This window comes from Fukomys damarensis, unplaced genomic scaffold, assembly GCF_012274545.1.
Source record: "Fukomys damarensis isolate Sample0158 unplaced genomic scaffold, DMR_v1.0_HiC HiC_scaffold_30, whole genome shotgun sequence".
Classification (NCBI taxonomy): domain Eukaryota; kingdom Metazoa; phylum Chordata; class Mammalia; order Rodentia; family Bathyergidae; genus Fukomys; species Fukomys damarensis.
Genome location: NW_022900942.1, coordinates 65,906,428 through 65,933,753, shown reverse-complemented (window position 1 = coordinate 65,933,753; position 27,326 = coordinate 65,906,428). Strand labels below are relative to the sequence as shown.

The 27,326-nt window shown below is 47.4% G+C and overlaps 1 protein-coding gene across 8 annotated transcripts in view; it reads right to left on the bottom strand.

Moving 5' to 3' along the window:
- Ptprm (protein tyrosine phosphatase receptor type M) overlaps positions 1-27,326 on the bottom strand; it is a 608,602-nt gene that overhangs the window by 367,360 nt on the left and 213,916 nt on the right. For all 8 annotated transcript variants that reach the window (XM_033757448.1, XM_033757447.1, XM_033757449.1 and 5 more), the window contains exons 4-5: positions 22,989-23,067; positions 5,852-5,970 (exon numbers count right to left, since the gene is read on the bottom strand). In XM_033757448.1, the coding sequence (XP_033613339.1) occupies positions 5,852-5,970; positions 22,989-23,067 (198 nt within the window). The remainder of the gene's footprint in view (positions 1-5,851; positions 5,971-22,988; positions 23,068-27,326) is intronic.

Below are 27,326 nucleotides of genomic sequence, written 5' to 3'. Positions count from 1 at the left end.
AAAAAAAAAAAAAAAAAGAAAGTAAGTCAAAAGAAGAGTAACATTTTGTAACAATTAAATTGCTATAAAATTCAGATTTCTACGGCTGTGAGTATAGTTGTACTGAGTGCAGTGTCACAGTTGTTCACCTCATACTGGCTTTCACTATCTGGTTATACACAGACAGAGAGCTAGGCACACTGGGACCATACTGTCTGTCTGAGACTTACTACCTGATGCTTTCAGGAAAAAAAAAAATGACCAAGCTTTGTTTTAGAGAAGCATTTATAGCTAAATGAAAGGATGGCACAGAATGCTCCAAACTCAGCAGAGGTAGAGCAGGTAAAACATAAAGAAGCAAGGACCACATCTTCTGAACTGCTGAAGTTCTAGATTGAGCTTATTAAGTTTGTTATACTATTCTTTCTTTGTTTAAGTTTACCATTTCCTTAGCAGAGACAAAAAGAAAGCATTCGAGGGAATAATCAGAAAATGTGGCTGACACCCCCCTCCTCCCCGCCCAGTTTACTATCAGGTTGTGGCAGAGACCTAAGTTCTGGTCTGTGAAGCTGCAAGGCCCTAATTGAGAAAACATCACATTTGAGGAGTGTGACTGCAACAAATTCCTTTCCCTGAAGTACGGCCTTTCCCATTGAACTGAAGGTTACCGCTTAATTAAGACTCAGTCCTGTTTGCCCTTTGTTCCTTCTGCAGGAATGCACTGCCCCCCTTTTATGAGCTTTGCATGTGACAAGTGCTATTGCCAGATGTCTCACATAAACCCTCCCCTATTTCTTCCCACACTTGTAATCAATAAATATTGCAAGTCTTGGGAGACTGGTGTCTTTGCTGCCCAGATAAGTTCAGATGACCCCAGATCCCTACTTTCTGTTTAAGTCTCGTTTTTGTGTCTTTCTTTCTTTCACCTTGTGTCATATTGCCTTGTAGGAGATTGAGACTTTTGTCCAGGACTTCAATAAGAAAACAGTCCCTCATTTCTCTATACCTGAATGGCTACTTTCACCAGGATTCTTTTCTAGGAATAGAGTTTTGTGGATGGCTTATCAACAGATCAGTGCTATTTAACTGAAAGAGCCACTTTATCTATGTGTCATTCAGTTCCTGCAAAAGAACTAGGCCATTTAAAGGCACCTGCACAAGAGGAACAAGAATGAATGAAATTTGGCCAACGGCGGCCAGATCCGAGTGGTAATAGCCCCATGCTACAGCAACATCTTCTTAACCCATAATCAAACACCTGCACACACAAAGTGTGCAGTACAAAAACACAAATTTCTTAATGAAAGGTAATAACAGCCTTCTAAATTCTAAGAATAAACAGAAAGTCTATTAATGTGTCACTTGCCCTTTGCGCTTAATGGACAGCAGTTCTCATAACAGAGACAAATGACAATTATACCTGGACAACAGCCAATTCTCCTTCCTTTGAAAAAAGGGAGTAGAGGGCCACGATGTGGGCAGGGGGGTGAGAAGGAGGAGCAGTTCACCCTGTCAGACTGGGCCAGTGACGGCTGCTGCTGCTGTGCGCCCTGCAGCAACGTCCACACCTTGTCCCACACTGTCACACCAGGACAACAAGCAACCTGGCATTGCTATGCCACTCCTCAGGGCAGCTGCAAAATTAAAATCCATGAAGGCCTATGCATTTTCTTTCCACTTCAAGGAGAACCCAACAAAATGTCCCCTTGTCAAGACCTGTATTGACCTGTGTTTGAGGACCTGTATTTGAGGACATAGCTCATTGTGTCCTCAAGCTCCACATCCATGGATTCAACCAACCATGGGCCAAAAGTATTTGAAAACAGTTGGCCTGCACTGAACATTTACAGGTTCTTTCTTGTCACTGCTTCCTGAATAATACAATGTGGAAACGATCACATATGATTATACTGCATTCAATTTTGTAAGTAAGTCAGAGATGATTTAAGTGCAAGGGTTACAAAAAATACCACACTTTTTTAGATAAAAGACATAGGCACCCCTAGATTTGGGTATCTGCAGGGGTCCCAAACCACCCCCTCAGGGATATGGAGGGACAATTATAACACCAGATTATCAGACTGAAACTCTCTTAGTACCCTCAGAACAACCTAAACCAGAAATCATCTAGCTAAAATGCCTTCCATTTTTTTCCTCTCCACGTCCAAAAGGAAGAGACAAGAGGAAAAAAACTGAGTGAGACCCTAGGAGTGTCCAAATTTCCCAAGATCTCCACACTAAGGCCCATATCAGTGAAGACAGACAGAGACAGTCTTGACATCAGCAGCCTTTGCCCTGGAATTCCAGAATCAGGGCTACCTGTGCCTTCCGTGTGCCTCAATAATCTGGGATCCTCGGAAGCAGCCTTCCAATGAACGGGAGAAGACACACAGAAGAAAGGAGTTCCTGGATCTACAGTTCCCTGGGCCAAAGGAAATGGCTGACCCTTAGAAGGGGCTGATTCCTTTCTCTTGATCCTCCCTGATCTGCAAGCCGAGTGCAAGGTCCAATTTCAATTCCTGACCAAGAGTCCCAAGCTGCCCTGGGGAGGGATATCTCTTCCCCAGCTGCCTTCACTTCTGCCACATCCCATGCAAAGACCAGCTGCCTGCGTTGGCTAATACTACAAAGTAAACTGTATTAATTTCTTCCTGAATCCCCCTGGACATACCATACTGTCTCACCAAGATAAAATAAATCTTTAATTCTAAATCAAGGTCATCCAAAATCCTAATGTTAAAATAACACATTAGTTTGAAAGCATCCCCTGAATTCAGCGTGTATGTTCAATATTATATTATATAGATACAGCTGTAGGTAGATAACTGACTAAAACAATAATGAATGCGATTTTAACCACTCAAAATTTTAGACACTAGAGGGTTGCTATAGCAACTGAAGATAGTCTGCTGTGTGTTTTTGATATTTTTTTCTATGATAGCAAGTGTTGTTAAATTTATGCTTTCATATATATGGTTTGAAATACCCAAGTTAAATTTGTCAAGGTAATCATAATTTTACTTCTTTTCAAATCCTTTCTGCAGCTTGTATACCTACTAACAAAACTGCTCTGATACACAGCTGTGATTCTTTGCAGCATCACCTGTAAATGAGGTTACAGACCAGTAAGAAAGGCTGACCACACACAAACATTTCCAACACAAAAAGGCAACACCCAAACACACGGTTTTAATTTTGAATTCTAATAAAGCTGATCATTTATCATTTCACAGTAGTCATTTTCACCCTGGGATCACAGTGGTTGAATCACCTGGGGAACCTTTAATGAGAAACTGGGTCCACCCCAGACCAATTTCATCAGAACCTAGGAATATCCAGCATCACTGTAAAACAGCCCGGGCAATTCTACAATGGAGGCACTGCTGAGAACTGTACACCTCACCCTGTATTTTTTGAGAACACAAACCAGCTCTCTCCTATAACATCACAGATTCCCAAAATAAAATTCTCCCACTATAAAAGGGAATAATGAAAGATTCCCAACCTCAACTGCTCCAATTTAAGTGAGTATCCCACGTCCAGGACATTTGAAAAAACAAAAAGAGCAAACTATGAACTAAATGTGCTAATAAATTCTTGGTAAATCTTAGGACTTTAGAAGTGATAGCTTATATTTTCCACTCCAGTTACAGTCCACAAATACGAAAAGTAAAAGATTATTTTTTCATGAAAAAATTAAGAGTTAAAGCAAAGATGGAAAGAGAAGTTTCATTTTGTAAGATACTTCATGCTTTGAGGAACATGTGAATAAAGGGGGTTTGTCCTGAATACCGAGCCAATCTGGACAACGTCTCCTACAAGCAACCACTTACAAAGAAAGTAATTCTGAATCCCTAACATCAAGGATTTAAAAATAACTGAGAAGTGAGATAAAAAAAAAAAAGTTAAACACTGACAACAATTTTTACCACCTCCAAAAAGCATTTAGAGTACTGATTACAAAACTTTTAGGAGCAACAATAAAAGTAAGGATGAATTTGGAACATACAGTCTTGGCCTCTTGCACACCTGGCTCCTTCATGGCTAGGGAAGCTGTGCAGGGGGACAGGATGTGAAGACAGTGACTTCAGGCCTGAGGGCACATCCTGGGGGCGTGTTTAAGAAACCTCCTTCAGCGACTCAGCCTGGGGAGAACATGGCGATGCTTCCATTTCTCCGGAGATGAAGCAAGAAGGATGAACATTTACTTAAGTTCTCGTGATGAAAAGGGACGAACACAAGACGATGCCCCGTGGTCATTATGTCCCCAGAGAAGGGGGAAAATGGGGGGGGACACAGGCAAAGCCAGCAAAGGGAGTGGGGGTGGCTCAGGTGAGAAGAGCAGGTACCGAGGGGGAACAGCTCAGGAGCAAACTGGAAATGAAATAAATTAATACATAAAAGGGCCGGGTTTGGCTCATTGTTGGAGAGGTTATGTAGCACACTCGAGGACCTGGTTCGAGCCCCAACACCACAAAAACAGTAAGCCTATAAAGCAAGGAAAGAGAGGGAAACAGTCCAACTCCAGCCGAGATGGGGAATGAGGAGCCTGCAGATCAATACTTGGAAGAAGCAGCAATGGAGTGGGAAGGAGGCACGGGGCAAACCCAGTAAACCTAGAGCCTGCAGAGCAGATGGGACTGGGGCCCGAGGGCCAGGGCATTTATTTCTATTCTCATCCACCGGAACTCCAGAGAGCAGAGAGCAGGCTGAGGCCCAGGAGACCGCGTGTCACGCAAGATACTGAGGATGATATCTGCATAACTGTACTCTGGTCTACACACATCTGTGTACTACATGTATCCCTTACAGACAGGTGTCTATATACTTTATAGATTATACATGTCCACATACTTTAAACATTTGAAAGTAAAAGACGTGTCATTCATCTCTTCAATTACGTCAGTGTCTTAGAAATTCAAGTCACAAAAAGATCTGTGAATTGTGTGAGAGTGCGTGTGTGATTCTTTGGATTTTTCTCAGGAGGAAGAGAAGAGGAAAAGGATAAGGAAAGTGCTCTATTTCATACTTTAATATGCTGCTCTAAAAATAACTTGATAATGAGATGACTAAGCTTTGACCCAGCTATTCCTCTGCTGTATATCTTTTCAAAACAATTAAAAGAATCAGTGATACATGCACACCCATGTTTGTAGTGGCACAGTTCGTAATAGCTAAAACTTGGAAACAGCCCAAGTTCCCATCAACTGGAGACTGGATAAAGGAGGTGTGGTTTTTCTATAAAATGGAGTACTACTCAGCCACAAAGAATGAGAAACTAGAGTCATTTATAGCTAAATGGATGCACATTGAGGCCACAGTCTTAAGTGAAATAAATGGGACACACTGGAGTAAATACTGAATAGTTTCTCTGGTGTGAAAAACTGAAGGTGTAAATGAGGTTCAAATAGTATAACTGAGCATGTGAAATAGGAAGAAAATGGCTAAAGGAGAAGCAGGAAGGGGAGGGGAAAGGAAATAAGGGAAAAGAAAAAAAAAGAAAAAATGTGAAAAAATGCAAAAAAGGAAACAAAGTCTTTGGAAGTAGAATGGTGTGAAGGAAGGGCAGGGGTATGAGGGGGAAAAAAACAAGAACAAAGGTATATTGTGTAAAGGTACAAGATCCCAATGATAAATGTAACTGTTGTTTGTGTTAAATGTACCAATAAACTTAATGGGAAAAAAAGCAAAGAGGAAAACAGAAGCTCAGAAAGAGTGCAAAGAACAGCAGCAGCTTATGGAGAACACCTAGGAACGGCTGAGCACTGGAAAGAAGCCTGACATGAGGGACCTGACTGGACTCCAGGCCCAGCTCCTCCCGCACAGTAAGCGCCCTTCATGCTCATAGGTGTCGCTGCCGGTGGCACTGTACCTGTAACCACAGTCTGTCCTCCTTGGATGAGGTCCTGCCAATCGCGCTGCACTGGAAGGTGGCCGACTGGCCAGCGTTCACCTCCACGTTCTGGATCCGCAGGAAGTGGGGAGTCCGGGCTACAAGAAGACAAAGACGTGAGGACACTGTAAGTGGGGATCCATACCAAACTCACATCTCTGTCAATCTGCCTGCAATCTGGGGCCTTCCTAGTGTGCTCCCTTTGGGAGAAAAGAATGTCTTGCATATTAGAGCTTTGAAGATTTCACTGCAGTGTAAAGATAGCATGGGAGATTTGGGGTGTGCGCTGTGTGTAAGAAGAAAAAAGCCAGTCTGGGACAGAATCAAAAAGGAAGATATTTTATTGTTCCTGCTGTGCAAATTATCATAGCTCAGCAGTCTTCTTGTAATAACAGATCTGTATTAATAAAGATTATACTGAAGCCTAATTGATGTTTTGAACAAAAACATATTAGATATTTATACTAGCAACATGAAAAGAACAGTGAGAAGTTAAATGATGTTGTCAAGGAAACTTTGAAACGCAAATACAGAGCTGTGCATAATATATATTTTAATACAACTAATTGGTATGCAACATTACCGGTGTCATATTTTCCAGCTACCAAAAATACTACCTCTACAGACAGACTCTGGATGATGCCACTGCTGCCGCGGCCTGGAGATCTGTGCCGGTTCCTTTTCCGATTCAAGAAGTGAAATGAGTCCAAAAGCTCACCAGCACTATCTCATCACACACATCTCCCATGAGGGACAGCTGGCTAAATACAGGCTGATTTGATTCGATCTGAGAAGCACAGATGAGTTTCAGCATCACAGGTACCCAGGAACCAAAAAGACTGGCTAGGACTTGAATGCTGTGCGATTTCTTTAAAGAAAACAATTATTCCAGGTAAGAGGGAGAGAGGAGCACACGGGGAAGAGGTGGGGGGAGGGAAGAGAGGTCGACAGTATTTTTGAGACAGGACAGATAAACCCGGACACTAACAAGAGCAAGCGTCTGCAGCGTCCCCACTGCTAACGGTCTTCAGGCCAGGTCCGCAGACACTGTGAAGGAACATTTTCCTGCTACTGGTGATTATAAACTAGTGCTCATTTGAGCCTGAGCAGAACACAATTAGGAATGGGAGTGGGTTATAACCAAAGAACAAAGAAAAATGTATTTTAATATCAACAACCCAGGAAAACTCCATTACTAATTTGGAGGCCACTAATAATTCAACATATTCATGATCCTTAGCATGCAAATGTTCTAAATGGTAAAGTAGCATAATTAAAGACCCTCATTTCTTGATATTAAAATATTAATGTACAACTTGATGAACTCTATTTTGCTGATTTAATCAAGATTCCTTGCTTAAGAAAAGTATAATTCTATGGTTTTTAAAGTCCTCTTGAAAAAGACCCGACATTAAATTTTTCTTCTACTCTTTCATCACGAAAAACTGGAAAATGCATTAGAAAATGGAAAAATAGGTAGCATTCACTGAATGCTTATGTGCCAGAGACTTTTCCAGCAAATGCTCACAGAAGTTCTGTGTGGTCAGGGTTTCTGTGGATGGAGGAACTTTGGGTACTTGGCTGAGTTAGAGGGAGAACGCCAGACTTGGCTCCCAGGTCGAAACCCCGATGCAGGCCGCTAGGGTGCACCACCTCTCCCAGCTCCCACCAGCTCGGCCTTCCTAGCGGCCTTTCCACCCCCCGTGGGGTGGCCCCTCCGCCCACCTGTTGGAATCCTGGCTTTTCCATAGCCCTCCTCCAAAGCTGGTCTTCCTGCTAAGCTTCCAGGGATCGTGGGTCCTCTGACCTTGTCCTTATGCCATCATCCCCAGAGCAAGGCAACCGATGCTCTTACACATGGCAGACCCCTGACAGCTTCATTACATTTGGGGCATATTATTTAAAATGAAGAAACCCCCCATGCACCTAACCCTGAAAACTGTTCCACTGAGATTTCAACCTCCACAGCAGAATTCCACTCTTCCATCTCCTCTCCTGACTGCTGACTTCTGGTTCGTGACCTTAATTCTTTACAAGATTCTGGTCACAGAATTCATTCCACAATTCTGGTGAGCCGAGGTACGACTCTACGTTGGGTTTATCTACACCAGACATTCCCAACAATAACACAGAATTTCGAGATTTGATTAAATTAAAAGGGCTGTATCAAAAGCCAAAGGCTGATTTCTTAACAAGGAAACTGAAGGAATGTTAAGTATGGCTCTTGTTCTAATCAAACATAAATATAAATATGTTGAATATCATAAACCGAAAACCCCCAAAATTTGTCAGAGCCAATAAGACAGTGTTAGAAAATGGAAAATTCTACACATGGCTTCATGGGATGGGTCACAGACAAAACATGGACATGCTAAAAATATTGTATAAAGTTAACTTCCTGCTGTGTGTGTAAGTCACAAAACACAAGTCCATGTTCACATTCTGTCCCCAAGATGTTCATCACCTACGCACAGACATTCCAGAATCCAAAACAGTCCTGGTTCCAAGCACTGTACACAAGGGATACTCAACCTGTACATCCGCTTTAGGGCACTGCCACCTTCTCAGATGTTCACTTCCTCTGCAGGGCAATTCTAACTAAGCGCCATACTCTTACCCACAGGGCCATTGACCCATGAGCACACACCATTAGAAAACAAGAAGGAAAGTGAGGGCAGGGAGACTCCTCTATTCCTCAGTGTGTTTGAACAATGCACGCACACACTCAAAAGGACTGGCCCCGGCCTGCTCCATCCACTTCCTGCGGCCCATCCCAAGGTCCAGGCCTGTGTCTCAACAGCCTCCGTACCTCCTCACCGCCAGCAAAAGACTCCAGGCCCCACCCCGTTAGGCAGCTGCTCTCCTCAGATCTCCAGCAAACCTGATGGGCTGCAAGACTCTCCCTTCCTCCCCAGATGCCTCCCGGCATCAAGAAATGCCGTAGGCTGCACTCATCTTTTTTCAAAACTTTTGAAACCACTTCCAAAAATTCTCCTTTCTGACCCATTTTCCCTCGCTTCGTCCTTCTTTCTGGGCCGTCCCACTAAGGCCTAGGCTTCTCCAAGTAGAACCTGTAGGCTCCTGGCAGCTGTCCTTACCACCAAAAAGCCAATAGGAGGGAATACCTCAGTAACCCCCCAGCCAGATCCCCGAGTCCCACAGTAAAAAGCAACAGAAAATAACACTTCTGAGCCTCAGAAACAAGGAGTATGTGAACGCTGACACCAGGAACAAACCAGGCAGGCCCAGGGCCGGCAGGCTGTCAGGCAATCTGGAGATGCTTTAGCCACAGAAGCCCTGCAAAGGTGACCCTGACACGGAGCTGCTCGATGGACATCGGCATGAGGGCAAGGGAAGGACAAGGAGGGCCACTGTGCTGTTGCCAGCCAGCTCTTGCCTAAGGTGGGTTCCCTGCTGGGGCCACCCAGATGCAGGTGCCATGACCCCACTGTCACAAGAGGAACAGGAGTTTCTGTTTTCTAAAGCAGACGCTGCAGTGCAGTAAGTGAAGACTGTGGTAATGGAGAAGGGGTGGCTTTAGCTCTCTGAGGACCTGGGGACAGCACGAGGGGAGGGCTGCCATCCTGTAGGCACAGAAGAACTCACAGCCTGGGACAGAAGCTCTGGGAGCCGGTGACAAGGCAGCACTACTAGGGTAGAAGCTGCAGTCAGTCACAGGGCATACACGGGCAGCCTGGGCACCCCTCTGTGCCGGCACCATGCCAAGTGCTCCCAGCTCTCAGGGTTCGGATAAAGCTTCTCGGCCGGGAAGGCCCCTGTCATCTCTTTCATCATGATGGTCTTCGTGGCCCTGCTCTGCCAGTGGCAGGAGCAGTAGCAGTCTTTGCTGTCTTTCTCGGGGCTCTCTGTGAGATGGGGCTGCTCCTCTTCCTGCCCCCAGGATGATGCCCTTTGTATCCTACCCATGACTAACTGCAGCCAGGTGACCCTCTCACAGGTGGCCTGGAGCTGAGTCCAGCCCCATCACTTCCTCCTGCAGGGATTCTGGGCTGGGGATCCTTCCTCCTGGCTGTGGTCTAAGGCCTGTTCTCTGGGGGCTTCATCCTGCATCCGGGCCTCTCATGGGAGCATGGTCTGAATGTCACCCCATCAAGTCCTGGCTGAGCACTGGATCCCTGCCGGGCACCACCTCTGCCCACTTCCGGTGAGCAGGACTTCACTGCGGAGGCCTGCACTTCCCTGGCTCCTTCTAGAACCCCCAGACACACAGCTCCGGCTCATCAGGGATCTTTCTCTTCTCACTTAAGCCCCTCAATGCCCAGTTGGGAGGAATGGGTCCCCTGCTACCTCTAAGCGGCACTCAGGGACCCCCAAAAGGTAACCACTGGAAAAGGCTAACTGGAAACAAAATTCAGTTTACAGCCTCTATAAGCTTCTACATCAGGAAAAGAGAAAATCCTAAATATCCCCGCCACAAAAATTGATAAAAACACTTATCCCTCCTGTCAAGCAGGTCACAACTTGTTTTATCTGCCAGAAACACAATTTAGATAAAAACATAAAGAAAGACCAAGGCAAGAGCCAATTTCCCCATGTACACTGGTGCACCCAGTCTCACAGTGTCGATGCCTCACTCATGGTAAAGGTTTAGAATAAAACCGCACGATGTCTCAATGTGTCTCTGCCTGTGTGCTGAAATGCGTAAGAGCAATGAATGCTGTGGACGTTTCGGAGCCTCTGGATGCATCACATTTAATATAGGAGCTCTGTTTTAACTAGAGAAAAGTGCGTGCTTTCATAAACATACAACTCTCAGAAATAAAAGGACCGACCCGAACGACCTCCAGGTCACTTGACTTAGGTAACTGGTGTCTCACGCCGCCTTCATAGTTTCTGTGTCACACCACAGTAAGCGCCTGCGAATGGAACCGAATCTGCTCACTCGAAAAGCTGAGTGGCTTTTTTTTTCTCTCACTCATTATACCTATTAGAGTTACTTTATTATCAATTTTATTAAATAACTATTGTTTCACAACAACCTGTAACCATACTGAATCAAATGTTCAAATATTTTGACACCTTCTGAAATTGTTTTCCTAAAATCAAGTACTAAATAAATATTAATCTTGAGCTGATTTGGAGATTTCTCAGTGGGTCCTTGGGAAAAAAAAAAACCTCAAAAGGTTTTCACTTTTTAAAAGAGGCAAGTTAAAAATAATAATTAGGTATATGGTGTTTGCTATGTTGACTTGCAAAAGAAGCGTTACCAAGGAAGAAGTTTAACTCCCATCTCATATTTGAGAGGGTTGTTAATATAAATACTTCATATTTATATTATAAATTCATAATTTATATACATTCATAATATTCTATATATTCATAATACACATTTCTAGAAATCACTCAGTACCCTGGCAGTCCCCGGCGTCCTCAGGATGCTGTGGCTGACAGTAAACAACTGTACCATGCTTTCTCAATTCCAGTCCTGAAAATGCTGGGTGTCACGAGAACTAATGCCCTTGTCACGTGAGTTATTCTGACAGCGACCTCTCACTGGGTCTCTGCAGCCGTCCCAAGTCCTTCGTCATTCACAGAGTCACTGTCTTACGGGAGGTGTCCCTCGCAGCTCCTGCAACGGGCTCCAAGATGGACACATTCATCTTCCAAGAAGTGGGGGAGAGGCACCTGCCCCCCAGGGCAGCCGGCACTCTGGGTAATGACTTCGCCAGCCTGTCACAACACCAAGTCAGGACTTCCAGAACTCCACTCGAAAAGCTGCCGAGACCATGAAATTACTCAGCCAAGAACAAGCAGAGCCCGACTTGATTAAATGAGACTGAATTAACTGATGAAGAACGGCCATTATCTGATGGATCTACCTGTTTACAACACTGCTAGTTAATTAAGCACTGTTTCCAGGGTTCAAGGAACCCATTTATCTTAAGCTGATTACACATCTTAACTATTTGGATATGATTACACTTTTAGAAAGAGAAAGAAAACATTTCTTTTACTCCCTACCCAATCCTGCAAAATTCTAAGTCGTACTGTCAGGTGCTCCCACTTCTCATGGCACTACGGTGACTGACTTAGTCCTGTGCTCTCTGATCAGGACAGAGTGGAAATGCTGCTGTCCTCAGGGTTTCCCCCGAGAAAGCTGTGCATGGAGCTCACTGAGCAAGTGCCAGGGACAAGGCCGACCTTCTTCGGTCAATGGTTGCAAAGCGCTCTTGGAAAGGCAGCCAGGACACCTGCACTACAGTGAGGAGTGAGGTCCCTTCCGGGAGGGGCAGTGTCCTCGGCATACCCGGGAGACCTCAAGAGGAAAGGAAAGCACCCGGCAGACAGGAGCTGCGGGTGCAGGTTGATGGGGAGCCCTGGTCTGGCTTCGCAAAGTTAGCCTGGTGTTTTAACATCCCATTTGAGATTTCGCAGCAAGATGCCAAACAGCAAACTTTCAAAGTTTATGTGATCACTTACCATGCGTCTGAGAACTGATCTGCCAAACTTAAGTCAGGGGTTTACTTGATAGACAGGAGGCAGGGATCAGAAGTGAAGTGAGCGTGGAGCCGAACCCACAGGGGGAGGTCAGACTCCGGTGTCACTGTCCCGGAGCTGTTTTCACCTCCTCGCAGCCTGGCTCCACTTGCCTGGCGCATCCCGTCAGCCATTCGTATTTCCAAGCCCAAGTGGAAGACTGGGTACAACAGGGCAGGATTCTTCACCAATCACTGTGGACCACCAGAAAGCTCCGGGGGCCACCAGAAAGCTCCGGGGGACACCTGCTTGCTGCGCGTCTTCCGAGGGAACTGAGCACGGCTCTGACAGGCCCTGGACAGCATCAGCATCGCCAAAGCCATTCTGACCCGGGCTCGGGAGGCTGCTGATGTCACAAGAAAAACTAGAGTAGCCGGACACTGTGCTCGGGAACTGTGTTGTTCTTTTCTGTTTCCTGTCCCAGTTTAATCCTTCTCTTTCCTGGGTGTCTCACCATGCAGCTTTTAGTTCCGAAGCCTCTCCACAGGCATGAGAACTACATCAACCTAAACTTAGCTTTTGCGGGGGTGGGGGTGTATGTGAAACGTCTAGAACAGTTTCAGATATGGAAAACATGAGGACCCCCTCAGACACCCAGAGCTGGTATAAAGAATATTCTAAAGTGAAAATATTTGTGCTAAAGAAGACGTAGAAAGAAATCTTCTCTAGACTGCCTGTACCTGAGTAAGGCAGTCTACACCCCAAATACAGCCGCTGTTACCTCTTTAAGTAGTCACCTGCCGATTCAGAGGCTGTGGACAGGGACTGCCCATTCCCAGCAGACTCCAACCATGCACAGATCCTCTCTCCTTCATCCTGAGGCCCTGAAACCACTGCCACCTTGACAGGTACAGTGCGACAAACACGGGTCCTTGGTCATGTAGCGACTTCACCACTCCTGGGCGCTCCCCTGCACACGCTGTTCTCCCCTAATCTGTCTCTGCACCCCATCGAAGGGTCTCCTCCCACAACAGCTGGGAGAGGCCTCTGTGCCTGTGCCTCTCTCCCCCAGCAGTGGACCCGATCCACCTCTTCCCCATGCCTGTGCACTGGCAAGGGCTGAATCGCCCGCGCCTCAGCTGGCACACTGGCCCTCACCCTGCCTCTCCTGACTCCTGGATGCAGGTGCTCTCTCCTCCAGGCCAGGTCGCTGTGTGGAGCTGGCCTCTAGCACAAGGCACCTGCGCATGCAGCCAGGTCTCCTCTGCAGGAAGCCTGGCCTGGATTAAAGCCAATCCTGGGAGCTGAGCTCTGAACAGAGTTAGTTACAAGAGCGAGCCTGACCCAAGTCGCACCTGGCCTCCTGTTTATGATGTGATCGCCTGCCCCCACCTGCATGCCTACCACAATGCCCACCTAGCCTTGGGGCTTCTGCCTCCCAACCGTGAGCATGAGCTGAATACAACTCCTCTCTCTACTGCACCTCCAGCATTGGGCCTTAGATTCACTATGCAGCCCGGGCTGGCCTTGAACTCACAAGGACCCTCCTGTCTCAGCCTCCCAAGTGCTAGGATCACAGTGTGCACCACCACATGCCGGTAAAGATCTGAAATAGCTGTGCTTTTGTTTACATATTCCCCCCTCCAATATGAGTAATGTGTTCAAGAGATTTTAAACTTTTAATTTTTTTCCTAACATTTGTAGTTTTTTAATATTTTTTACATTGAGAAAATATTTCGGTAAGAAACATTAAAAGGGAACTTATTTCTAGGGTACAATTTCTGACCTGTGCAGGCATTCCTGGGCAATCCATTTTATTTCTGGCTGTCCCAGTGGTATGGTGTTAGCGGCACTACTGGAATACAGTGGCGGAGGCCATAAACCACAGTGGATACCCTAAAATGCACAGGACAGCCTCCCCGGGAAAGAAAGGCCAGCAACAGAGAAGCTGACCCAGCCCGCAGGTCTGCAGGTTTTCCAAGGCTTCCCCAACTGTGAAACACCCAGGTTTCCTCCCAGGGTGCTTACTAACGCTAACGTAAAAGGGTCTGTCGTTAAATCCTTATGTACACGGCACTTCTTGGTTTTCCTCACATTTTTATACATTGGATCACTAACACAAAAATACACGTTTTGAAAGACTTTGGACACAACTGTCTTCCACAAAGCCTCTACCGACGCCCGTTTCTGACAGAAGGGTGTGAACGTGGTCTTCTCGCCACCCCTCCGAAACACGCCTAGCTTCTGACGTTCCCCTGGCGCACCTGGCGAGGAGACACACACTCTGCTCGGCCGGTAACATCGATACCAAGAGAATGTCAGGACCCGGGGTTCTCACTGGTCGGCTGAAGGGCTGCTCACCCGCGGCATGCCCAGCTGTGGAGGCCGCCTCCAGCCGGGCCACCTGGACCAGAGAAGACACAGCAAGCTCATTCGGCACCACGATCTACTGATGCTGCCCAGGGGAATGTCCTGCTGAACAGAACGGAGTGTGCTTCTTACTACTATGAGGCCCAAAGACGCACACCAGGAACATCCGGTCTCTCTTTGCTTTGCTGTCACTGTGAACACAGGTGTCTTACAGGTGGCAGGTGTCACTTCTCTTCCTCCTGAGCCCCGGTGTGCCTTCCTCAGGCTGCTGATGCTTTGCTTTTAGCTTAAGGATCTATGGGATTCATGGGACTGCATGTTTGGGGAGAGCCCTTCCCTGGAACTTAATGACTGCCTCTAGCCTAGACAATAGGCTCCTTTAGGAAAGAGACTGCCAGAAACAAAACTGGCTAAGCTAGCAAAGGCACACCTCAAATGGAGAGCAGACGAAGACAGACAGCACTAGGAAGGATAAATACTTTCATAAGCAAATTAACCAATGCAAGTGAAAGCCAAGTGGCCATAATGGAAGACATTAACTCACCCACTGGGGGATAAGACAGAGAGACCTGGGAATTCATTTCTCTGACCAGTTTTTTCCAAGAACTTGAAAGCTAAACTTTCTGCTAATAGCTTGCTTAAGTTTTTTCAATAAACATCAAGGCTTATATAATTTCCCAAAGTCTTCGTATGCCTGGACCCTGCCTGGATGCCTACAGCTGTAAATCCCAGAACCGTTTTTACCTGACAGTACTGTAAATACCAGAACCGTTTTTACCCGACAGTAGTTGAAGCAGTTTAATCACGCGATTTTATGATTTGGGTTTCAGCACATTTGTGTTCAGGTATCACTACTTGAGTTTTTACTACCTTCTAATCCACGCAGAAAAGAAAAAAATGCCTGTACCTAAGCCTTAACAGAGCTGTCTTTTATTTGTTAAACAGTTTTTTAAAGTACCTATTTAATAAGGGTGGCAGAAAGATTAAACAAAATGAGGCAGGTGGCAGGCGAAGCTTTCTGTGGGCCTAGTACTTAGCCCTCAGAAAACACTCTTCCCTGTTTAAAATAGCTGACCTATCACTGGAAACTGGAAAAGAGCCCAAGAGAAAGGGCTCTGCAGCCAGAAAAGTTTAGATCCCATGCTGCGCTAGAAGCTCCAGCCCTTGCCAGATCATTTTAATTGCAACTCCAGGTAGAGCACCTTTAGAATGGGAAATTCCAATCTATCCCATTTTCAAAAGAAAGTGTTCTCTCTCAAATTTATAGGCCCATTTGTCTCCTGGATACCCTTTCAAAACGCTCTGCCAGCCTCCTTCCAAAACCTGCAGGAGCTCCACATGCTAAATATCTTCCATGAATAACAAACAGGCTTTGGCACCACTCTTCTCTCATCTCTGCCAAGTTCCGTTGCTTTTAACAAAGAAAGTTTTGGGGTATTAATCGATCTCAAATCAGCCTTTGATCCCAAAGACAAGAATTATTATTGATCAAGATGCAAGTGTTTTTGCAGACGCTTCTGTTATTATCAATTCTTCAAAGCCTGCGTGGAGATACTAGGGACAAAATCAGAGAAGAGTAATTTGCAAGATCAAAGGACAAACCAAAGGGGATGAGAGGAGTCTGTCCTCACCCCTTTCTACTTTTACTGATTTACATTTTAACATCACAGCACAGGTTGAAATGAACTGGAAAGATGCCCAGCTCCACGAAAAAACAAGTAGTGCTTCTCCCTATCTGCGTAACTCAGGAATCATCACAAGCAAGAAGCCAACGGCTGCCAAATGGGAGGGCCCTGCGCTGCCCACCCCACATGGGTGGTGCATTTTTTACATTTTAACATGGACACAACTAAACTCTCCTGTCTGAGAGACTGATCAGTATAGCTACTCAGGTTTACTATTTCCAGTGGGTCCATCAAGAGGTATCACCTAAGACAGTAATCAAGACTGTGGTAGAGGACACCCACAGCTTTAATCTCCCACACCCAAAATGACGACCATGACAACAACAACAGAAATGCCTGGAACCAAAACATTTTGGGTTTCAACTTTTTTCAGTTTGGAAATTTTGCAGACATGAGGAGAACTCCTGGAGACGAGCCCCAAATGTAAACAGGAAAGTCACTTATGCCTCCTACACACAGCCCGAGGGTGACGCACGCCTACTGAGCACGCTGAAGTCAGGGCTGAGGTCTGCCACCTGTGGGGTCGGGTTGGAAACTACAAAGTCCTGGGTTTTGGAGCATTTCTGATTTTGAATTTCCACAGTGGGGTGGTCTACGTGTACTAATTAAAATAAACAGCGAGCATTTACCACCTCTTAAACTGTGCTAATGAAGTATGGTTCTACATCCTTTATGCGCCTTCACCCTTCCAATCTTGGAACTTGCCGATGAGAAAAACACCACTGTCATTATGCTGCCACCACACAGGTGAGGTTCGACTTCCTCAAAGCCCAAGGAACTGAAGCAGAAAACTTCCACCTTAACATGTTTCAGGCCAAATTATTTTTTATTTACTTGAAAGAAGAGATGTTAGTGGCATAATTATTCGAGTGAAACAATGAACATTCTTATCTGAGACAAGTAAGTTAAGCACTAAATATAACTTTGAGAAGTTGAGCGCACCTTGGAGAAGAATGATTCTCCTTAAGAGGAAGCTTCAAGTCTAGGGCCTACATCTCTGAAACGAAATATTAATTCTGAGAACTGCAAGTCTCTCTTGAGGCACAGGGTTCTATCTTTCTTCAACAAAACCTAACTCCAGAAAGAATTCTAATGCGTTCCTTGTCACTGCTGTTCATATCTTACTTGGACTATTTAATAATCTTTTTTTCCTCTCTCATTGAGTTTAATGGTACTTTGTAGGTATACAGTACAGTTACATTCATCTTTGGGATCTTGTACCTTTACATGGCATATCTTGGTTCTCATTTTTTCCCCATACCCCTGCCCTCCTTTCACCCCCTCCTGTGTTTAATAATCTTAATTAAGTCTAAATCTGGAAATGGTTAAGCAATGTTTGGCCGTGCAAATAAATTCGTGAGTAAAAATTAATTTTGTTTTAAAAATAAGAATAACTTTGACCCTAGCATGCCAGTGGAGAGTTTATTTCTTAAATGTTTAAGGAAGCTGCTGACTTATTTTCTATTCTTGAAGCAGTTAATGCAGAGTAGTACTGGATTTTTGTTTTTAATTTATCCAATGTACACAACATATGGGCTTATAAAGGCCTTGTATCTTTTTCATTACATCATTATGTTTTCAAATGGCAGCAAAATAATAGAGATTCTGAATGTTTCTTAGACTTCAGATTTCAAGGACTGATATGTGCAAATAATGAGTCACGGATATCCGCTGTTTCCACCTCTAATTAACATTGAACTGCAGGTTGTAGTCATGGCAATTCGGAAAGAAAACAAAAGGCACCCTGACTGAAAAAACAGAAACCTTCTTTGTTTGTTTGTTTTTGGTACCAGGGATTAAACTCGGGACCTTGTGCTTGTGAGGCAAGCGGCAGAACCTCTGAGCTAAATCTCCAGCCCAAAACAGAATCTTAATACTCATAGATATCACAGTTTTGGGCCAGCCATGGTGGCACACACCTGTAATCCCAGCACTCTGAGGGGCTGAGGCAGGGTAACCCCAAGTTCAGCCCAACCAAGACAGCTTAGTGATTTAATGAGCCCTTGTCTCAAAATTTAAAAAAAGGAGTGGGAATACAGGTCAGTGCAACGTTCCAGGGTCAACCCAAGAATCAAGATAGAAAAAAAGATGTCCTAACTTCCTATACAAAAAGATTTTTAAATTCCCAGGGGGAAAAAAAAGTTGATAAACAAGTTCAGTAAGGCCTCACAGGACATGAGGTCGATTTACAAAAATATTTTGGATTTCTGTACACTAAGAACGAATGACCTTAAAAGGGAAATTAAAACATTCACCATTATTATGCATATCCCAGTTAATGTACTCTGGCTGAGAGCGACAGTCTGACCCTCTAAATCAAGTGAACAGGCAGAGACCCAGAACAGTCAAAACATAGTGAATGATCGGAAACAAAGCTGAAGGGTTCACAGACCCTAATTTCAAAGGTCACTACAAAGTTATCGGAATGAAAACAGTGTGGCAATGAACAGCAGAAGGACAGGCATACAATGAATAGAAATCGAGTCCAGAAATGAACCCTTATATTTTAGGCTATCCAGTTAATGAGGAAAAGAGCAGTCTGTGGGCAAACAGTGCTGGAATAACTGAATCTCCACATGCTGAAAGAATGAACACACACCTATTCCTATACCACAAACAGCAACTCGGGGTTCCTCACAGACCTATGGGTAGGAACAAAAACTTCTCGGAAGAGGCCTGTATGTCCACAGACAGCTGAATGGATGAGAAAAATATGAGTACAAACTTAAGTCATCTGAAGGAAAACGGATGCATCTTCAGACCATGTTAAGTGACATAACTCAGACACATAAGCTTAAATACCGCAGGGTTTTCCTTATATGTCAAGCCCAGAGTACAAAAAAAGAGCAAACTAAAAGATAGATGATAGGCCGCGGGGAGACAGAGCTTTCTCAAATGGGAAGGGATCAAGAGATGGGGAGAATGGAAAGGGATGAAAAGGGAATTAAGATGTGGTAAGTACGTGCACCAACTCTACACAAGGAATGGAAACGCGTTCTCCAAATATGGACAAAACACAAAAGCTGTAAAACTTAGGAGCAAACTAGGAGCACACCTTTGTGATTTCAGATTAGGCAAATCATTTGCATATAAACTACCACGTGACACCAGTAACAAAATGGCAAAACAGATCGTGTGATGTCATCAGAATCTAAACCTGTAAAAAGTGTCCTGGGAAGGAGCCACTGAGAAAATGAACGCACCTACCAGTGGGCAGAAAGTATTTTCCAAGCATGTGTCTGATAAGGGATTGGTGTTCAGGTTTTTTGTTTTTCTTTTTAATCTCACAACTGAAGAATAAAAAGGTAAACACTCAACTGAAAATGGGGAAATGAATGTAAATAGTTGCTTCTCCCAGGAAGAGATGCAAATAAGCGCAAGGGAAGAAGCTGCGGGGGACCGTAAAGAGATAAAACTTCCAAGACGGCTACGTCAGAAGAGGCCATGTAGGGTAAGGAACATGGGGTTCTTGAAGCCTTCAGCGCAGCTCTTTGGAACGTGCATCTGCGGCCAATCTGAAAAAACAACTTCACAGTTCCTCAAAGTGCTAGCCAGGGTGCTACCGGGTGACACAACACTCCGCTCCCAGGTCTGTACTCACGAGAGATGAAAACAAATGCTACGCAAGAGCTGTGCAGACGTCGTTCCGATCAGCACTTCTCCATGGCAGGAAGGCGCAGCCCTGGAACGCCGTCCGCTGGGGCGCGGCTAAGTGGTACAGAAGGTGTGTGCGCAGCAGGGGCCTCACTCGGCTAGAAAGGCCGAAGTAGGGACGACGCTGCGACACCGAGGAAGCTGGAAACCAGCGCTAAGTGAAGGAAACCAGACACCCAGAAGCCACATTTAAATTAAACGTGCAGGACAAGGAACTCCACAGACACAGGAAGAAGACTAATGGCTGCAGAGGGCGGGACATGAGAAAGGTCTGCTGCAGGCAGCAGGGATGAAAGTGCGTTAAAGTTGATCCCGGAAGTGGCCCACGGCTCTGCGAGTGGAGGACGGACCGCTGAGCGGTACCTTCCGGCGGCTAAGCGCAGGACTGTGTAGCCTGCCTCAACAACCTGACCCCTGCGGACCGGAGGATGCGGTGCTGCGGACCAGCACCGCGAGGCAGCCCCGGAACACACACACGTGTGCGGCTCCCCGTGTTACACACCGGACGTGACATCAGAAAGTGGATAAAATGCTGCTGCACTTTCTCCTGCCGGGGCTACTGGACCAAATTCAAAATAAATCTGCAGTGCGCATGCCAAAGGTGAGAATTATCCCTGTCCACTAGGAGTCGTTTCGAGGCACAGAGCTGCTGACTCTGCACAGCCATCTGCACATTTCAGGCCGATCCTGCATCTTCTTGTCACCATGTTCAAATCAATTTGATGAGCAACTGCATCCTTGTTTGAAAACAGCTAGTATTAAAAAATGTTTTCATGGCTGCTCATAAAACCCACATGAATCCGAACGTGAGCCTGTCTCGTGAACGAAATGAGATTCCACAGCTCTGCATCCACTTGGAAAGCACAGTTTTGGATATGAAATATTTATGTCCCTTTGGGATCTAAATCTAACAAGCATCAAAATTTCCAAAATGATTGATTATTATTAGAAATTCCGATAGAATATCTTGTAACCCACTACCAGTAAAGCTTCCCATTTTAAAATCAAACTAATGCCTTAATCCTTAAAATCTTAATTTGTATGCTTTCCCCATAAACTTAAGAGATTCAGGGAAAAAACTTACAGAAGGGCTATCATCAAAACCATTTAAAGCTTAAGTTCAAAGGGCCGCTGCAGCACTCCTCACCTGGGCACAGAGACTGTTTTGCAATTCCGTGCCTGCTAAGAGCAGCTCTTGCAAAGCCAATTAGGTTTTAGCAGAGGTATTCTCCAAAGGAGGCCCATAAATACTGTTTCTATGGCCCTGGGAAGCCAGCCCTGCAGACACATTTCCAGAATGCACTGAGAGAAGGGTTAGCATTAGGTTTTTACATCCTGACTTCAGCACAAAGCCTGAAACCCAGTGGAATGGCAGGGTCTGCCCCTCAGGGCCGCGGGTCAGAGGGAGCACAAGGAACCTGGAATATGGACATGGGCCAGCCACACACCTGTGCCCGTGAGCCGCACATCTTTTCTGCAGGGAGGCCGCTCATTCCACCTCCTCCTGAGTGGAGGATCTGAGGCCAGGGACATTCGTCTGTGCTGGAAGACGCTGTGGCACTTTTCCAAGCCCGAAGCTATTACTCCGAGAACCTGGCCAAGCGCCAGCCTGGGTAATTATACTCCGCTTCCTAAATTTGCCCTGCTGTTTCAATTAGGTACAGCATTGTTTGTTTTCTTGCCTTTTCAGGGAAAAAAAAAGGGAAGAAATTCTTCTTGGACTCACTAGTACTGCTGACACCGAAGAGAAGGCAATCGTGACAGGCCACAGGTCAGGGCTGCCTGAGTACTGAACTCGGTGGTGACTACCGTATGTTCAGCCGCACAACCCCGGATGAAGTGGGACAGCTGCATCCTGCTGCCCCTCGGGTGAGACCCACACAGGGAGGCGTCCTTCGCACAGCCTGTTCAATCCGTGTGATAAGTGAGCACAGAAATTCCTGTGAGCGTTTCTACCCCTAATACTGTAGATAAAACCATCCTCTCACGATCTGGGGCAGGCTGTCTGCTGAAACCCAGTGTGGGAACCGGCCAGCTTCTCTGGATGCCAGGGATTCTAAAAGTAAAGCAGGCTTCCATCTCTCGCATGGCCAAAAATTGAAAGCCTGACAACACCAATCTGGGGCAAGGATATCGGGGAAATAAAACTTCCACGCACTGCTGGTAGGGAGATAAGCCAGCACGGGCACTTTGCGTGGCAAGCTGGCAGGACCTGATAAAGTGTCTCCTCCCCCAGCCACCGCCTGAAGACAGCATAGTCCATGGCAGAGAGGACACTGCGCCCCAGGCGACACAGGCACCGGCACTAAACATTTATAGAAGAACAGAGCAGTGCATCTCTGTGACGGACCCCGGAGCTGCCCTAAAAATGGAATACTTAATGGAAGGGGAACGCGGAAGAACTCGGCACCCCTCATGTGTGAGTTGCACATCTGTGGATTCAACAAGCTGCCCAACAAAACTATCTGAGAGCCACACGCGGCCCCAGTCCTGAGCCGGGCGCTGTGCGGGCCTCACCAGTCAGCCAGGGGCAGCACAGCGCCCACGCCAACGCCAGGCCATGTGGCAGCAGAGTGGGTTGGGGCCCGGGATGCCCTCCGTGGCCCCTGAGGGCCGGCTGCATGTGTGTGCAGTGGACACCCTCGTCGGCATGTGCAGGACACACGCGCCCCTCTCCGGTTACACAAAGTTGCCTCTGCAGGAAGCGGCACAGGCACCCAGGGCGGGCTCACCACAGGGCTGTTCGAGCACAGCGAAGTCTTACTCTACTTGCTGGTCCTGCTTCTCACTGTAAAAGTTACCTGGGTCCGCACAGACCCTGAGTTGATACCGGAAATGCACATCTGGACTTCCAGGCTGGCAAACGACACCCGGGACGCACAGGGGCTCCTGGCAGCAGGACTGACCCTGGGTCTCGGCCCCTCCCCTCGGTGTGTGACGCGCCCACAGGGAAAGCTCGGACAACTTACTGCACGGATGGCCCAGCACCTTCACTTCATCGACAGCCAGGTAGCCTTGGTGTCCAGAGGTAATCACTTCAAAAATCACCTGGAAGATCAAGGAGATTCACGTTACTCATCTCGTCCCCTTGGGCCCAGCCTCTGCTGCCGCAGCTCCCCCTCCCGAAGCAGGTGCGTACTTCCGGAGTCCTTGTCCCTACGACCGAGGGCACCCTTCCTTCCCACCCCTGCCCGTCCCCCAGGTGCAGCGGTGTGCGGGACCCACACCAGCAGCTGAGCTCCAGGTCTCCGGCTGCAGAGCCCCTCAGACCCAGCCCTGCCTTCCGGGACCTCAGTGGCTCCCACGGCACCCGACTCAAGGACTTAGCGGTGCAGGACGGGGGTGCCCCAGAATTGGGTGGAGGCCTGGACCTCACAAGGGCTGAGGCGGGGAGTGAAGTATCCGGGGCCTTGACCCCAGAACTTAAACTTGGAAGAGAAAACAATCATTAAGCAAATAATCCCACAGAAATTCTGCATCTTAAACTTTAATCATATGTTATTTATGCCCCAAATACACATTAAGATCTCCTTTGAACTCTTAGGGAGGATGCTGAGATTTATATTCTTTTATATAACAATTGTGAAGGTGATTCCAAGGCCAGACTATGAACTATGCAGGATCTTAGGTTCTAAACAAATGAAGAGAAGGGGAAAGGAAGGAAAGAACTGTAAGTACTCTGAATGAAGAAAACAAGGTACAGAAAGGACATGTACCAAGACGTGTCTATGACCTCTCATAGAGCCGACAGCTGAAGGATGCTAAGGAGCTAACAGTGTAAAGAGGGTGAGACTGAGGCATGTGCAAAGGCCCTGGGGTAGGCATGACCATGGTCATAAAGAGGGAATCAGGACCCACAGCAGCAAAGGTCCACTATGGCCAGGCTACAGAAGACTCAGTTTGTAGGGCTCAGACACTAGGAGAGACACGTTAGCAATGGAGTCAGGTGTGGTGGCACAAACCTGGGACCCCAGCATCTGGGAGGCTGAGGCAGAGGAACTGTAATTGAAACCCCGCTTGGGGAACTCAACAATTTAGTGAGTCACCTGTCTCTGTAACTGAAACTCAAACAGGAGTGGTAGGAATCAAGAGATACGAAAATTTCCACCGCGATGAAATCCACAAGGCTACAGCTTTCCTGTGAGAAGTCAAGAGGAAAAAGAGAGCATCTCCTGTTGCCCTAAGAGGGCACAGCATTGAGACAATGAAGCCACTTTGGGGAAACTGAGGCTGGAAGAAGCAAGAAGGCCACTGTGTGTGTGAACAGGCCTGGCTGTCTGACGGAATCCGGGCCACCTGAATATGCTCTCAGTCCCATCGCACAGGAAGTGAGCAGTGTCCTCCTGGGACAGCCAGGGGTCGGACTCAGCTGCCGGGAGCAGGGTCTGTACCCAGCCTGTGGCTGCACTCCAGGACTCTCCTGGGACCGTGTCTTGCACCCCCACCACCTGCAGCAGTCGGGGGAACAGCAGCACCTCACAGGGTCTCCAGGGAGGAGGCTGGGCATTCCGACCCCCAGGGAAGGCCAACCACAGGGTTTCCTTTCGCCTAAGCAGCACCGTCAGCCGAGGACTCGTGGACAACGGACAGAACAAGGGCGGCTGGAAACCAGGGGAAGACGGCAAAGGGGCAGGAGGGGCGGACGCTCACACGGGTTGTGCAGCGACTTCACTGCGGTGGGGGAGACGCCAAACTACTGCGGGGACCAACACATGGTCACAGGTACGAGTGCCAGTGTGTTCTAAGCTGGGAGACCTGGGCACGCTCTGTGGCCTGTGACGATGCTAGCGCCCGGCTGTGCTATTACGCCATAGACTAGAGGCTGCTGCTGCCTGGGGAGGCTGGGTAGCAGGTACTGTCACGGCCTGAGTGTGATTCCATGGCTGCCCCATAAACACGTCCGTCCATCTACCAAAGCTTGATCAGCTCCCACTTACTGAGCACAGACGTCCCCTGCAGTACGCAGCTGTCACTGTTATTTATAGTTTGTACAAAAAATGCATAAGGGATTCCGTGTTTTGTGAAACAAAGAACTTTAGACACAACACAGCCGTTCCCAAACCAGAGGTCTACTGTGGAGAGAATCTCATGTGTTCCTGAATGCTCATGAAGGGTGATCGGCAGAGCTTTCAAGACGCAGGCACACAAGTCACCCAGAAACCCTGGCTGGACCACACAACACTGTGTGAAGATGTGCGCACTGCAAATGTAAAACGTGCAGGGAGAGCTCAGAGGGCACCAACCTGGGCTGTTCCCCACAGCCTCTTCACTGAGACGCGAGGGAAAGCGAGGGAGGCGTAGGTTCTCCTGCGAGGGGCCACGCCGATGGCTGCAGGAGGACCCGTGCAAGAACAGGAAGCAGAGGGACTCCAGAGGAGGGTGGGAAAAGTGTCCGAAGCGCGCGGAGCAGGCCCTGCACACAGGAGCATCCTGCCAGCCAGAAGCAGCACCAGGAGGTGCTGAGGGCCCGCAGCCTGTGATAACGGAAGGGCAGCTGCAGGGACAGCAGGGCAGGGCTGAGGCAACTACCACAGCCACCGGGAACACTGGAACCACTGAGACAAACAGGCCTGAGCCAGGCTAAGCAACACATTCCCAGGGTCCGAGCTGCTCCTGAAGTCAATCTGGGCAACAGCACAGCCCTGTGTCAAAAATGAATAAAAAGGGTAAGGAATGTAAGTGGTGGAGCGCCCCTTATTCAATCCCCAGTACCCACCCCCAAAGCAGTAGATGAGATTAAACAATGCGACATTTACACACAAAGAAGTGCTGCTGGGCCGTAAAGAAAGACAAGCCCGAGTCACTGCAGGAAAACAGCAGCACCTCGAGACCATAATGCTAAGGGCAACAAACCAGATACACGAGCTTAAATGTGCAGTTTCTCTTACTAGATAGAGAAACTCCAAGTAAGAACAAATAGCAAATTAAAGATAAATAATAAGAAACAGGGAGAGAGGTTTTTTGTAAAAGGGAAGGGGATGGGAGGGGCAGGGCATGATAAAGAAGGAAGACCTGTTCTGTGCATGGACCGGCGCCCGCAGGGAGGCACCACTGTGTGCTGCAGACGGGCACAAGAGGACCTGAGGGCTCCGTGCGACAAATCCTGCCGCCCGTGCCCACGCCACTCACATGGCAGGGTGCCCGGATCCGCACAAAGCCAGGGCCCTGTCCTCCCGAAAGCTGCCCTCCTGTCCACACCCACCTGGAGGGGCACCGCCTCGCGGGCCGGTCTGTGCCCAGAGCACACGCTCACGGATCCGTGGGATAGTGACCTGTGTGTGCAAACGCGATCCAGGCCACAGCCCTGCCACAGACGAGAGCTGCAGCCACAAAGACCACGGGACTCATGGGTGTCTTCCTTCTGTTACCTCTCCCCTCCCTCCTCTCACGCCCACCCCGGTCTACTTCCCATTACAGAAGATCTCCCCGCGTCCTATCACCCATCTGATATGCTGCTCATTAACTGGTACCCTGGGCTTCTCCTCTGAGGGAGACCATGCAGTGTTCTGATGAGGTGAAGATGCTGAAGATTCGAGTCTGCCCAGCGGCCGTAGCTTCACTGCTAGCTTCATTAAACACTCAGCCCTTGACAGGCGAGCCTTGTTGTTTCTAACAAATAAGAGGCTTAAAGCAAGCAGCCCGACAGGTGAGCCCAGGTCAAGTGGGTTTCTCAGAAGGAGACTGCAGAACCCCCAGAAAAGCTTCTTACTCCCTGGCGAGCTTCCACCATGAACTTGCATCTACCCAGGGCGTTATCAGGACAGCTCCAAAGGCAAAGCACAAGTATTCTCTCCACCTCTCCTTGCCCAGTGGAGGACTAGGGAACGACAGGGCCAGCACCTGCTCGTGAAGGGCACCATGTGCGTGTAGGGCCGGCAAGGGCACAGCGAGGTATGACAGTACCAGCGTCCAGGTCCAGCAAAGGCTGAGGTCAGAGAGACAGGAACAGGGCGATGTGGCGGGAAGGCAGAAAGGCAAGAAACGGAGCTGGGATGTGTGTCACGTGTCTTCAACGGACATAACAGAATACAGTGAAAATCTGTATTAGGAAGCTTGGGTTTCCTTAGGAAACTATCATAGTGCTGCTTTTTTCTTTTTTCAAAAGTAATTCAATAACCAAAAAGTGTGTACAGTGTGTTTTTGTAGAGGGAACTCTATGTCCTAAGTATCTGCTGTATGCAAAGTCTAGCTTTCCGCAGCCAACCAGTAGGAGGTGGGTCCCACCCATTCCCTTTTAGGGTTGAGCCTGCCTCACAAGCACAAGGTCCTGAGTTGGCTTCCCGGTACAAAAAAAAAAAAAAAAAAAA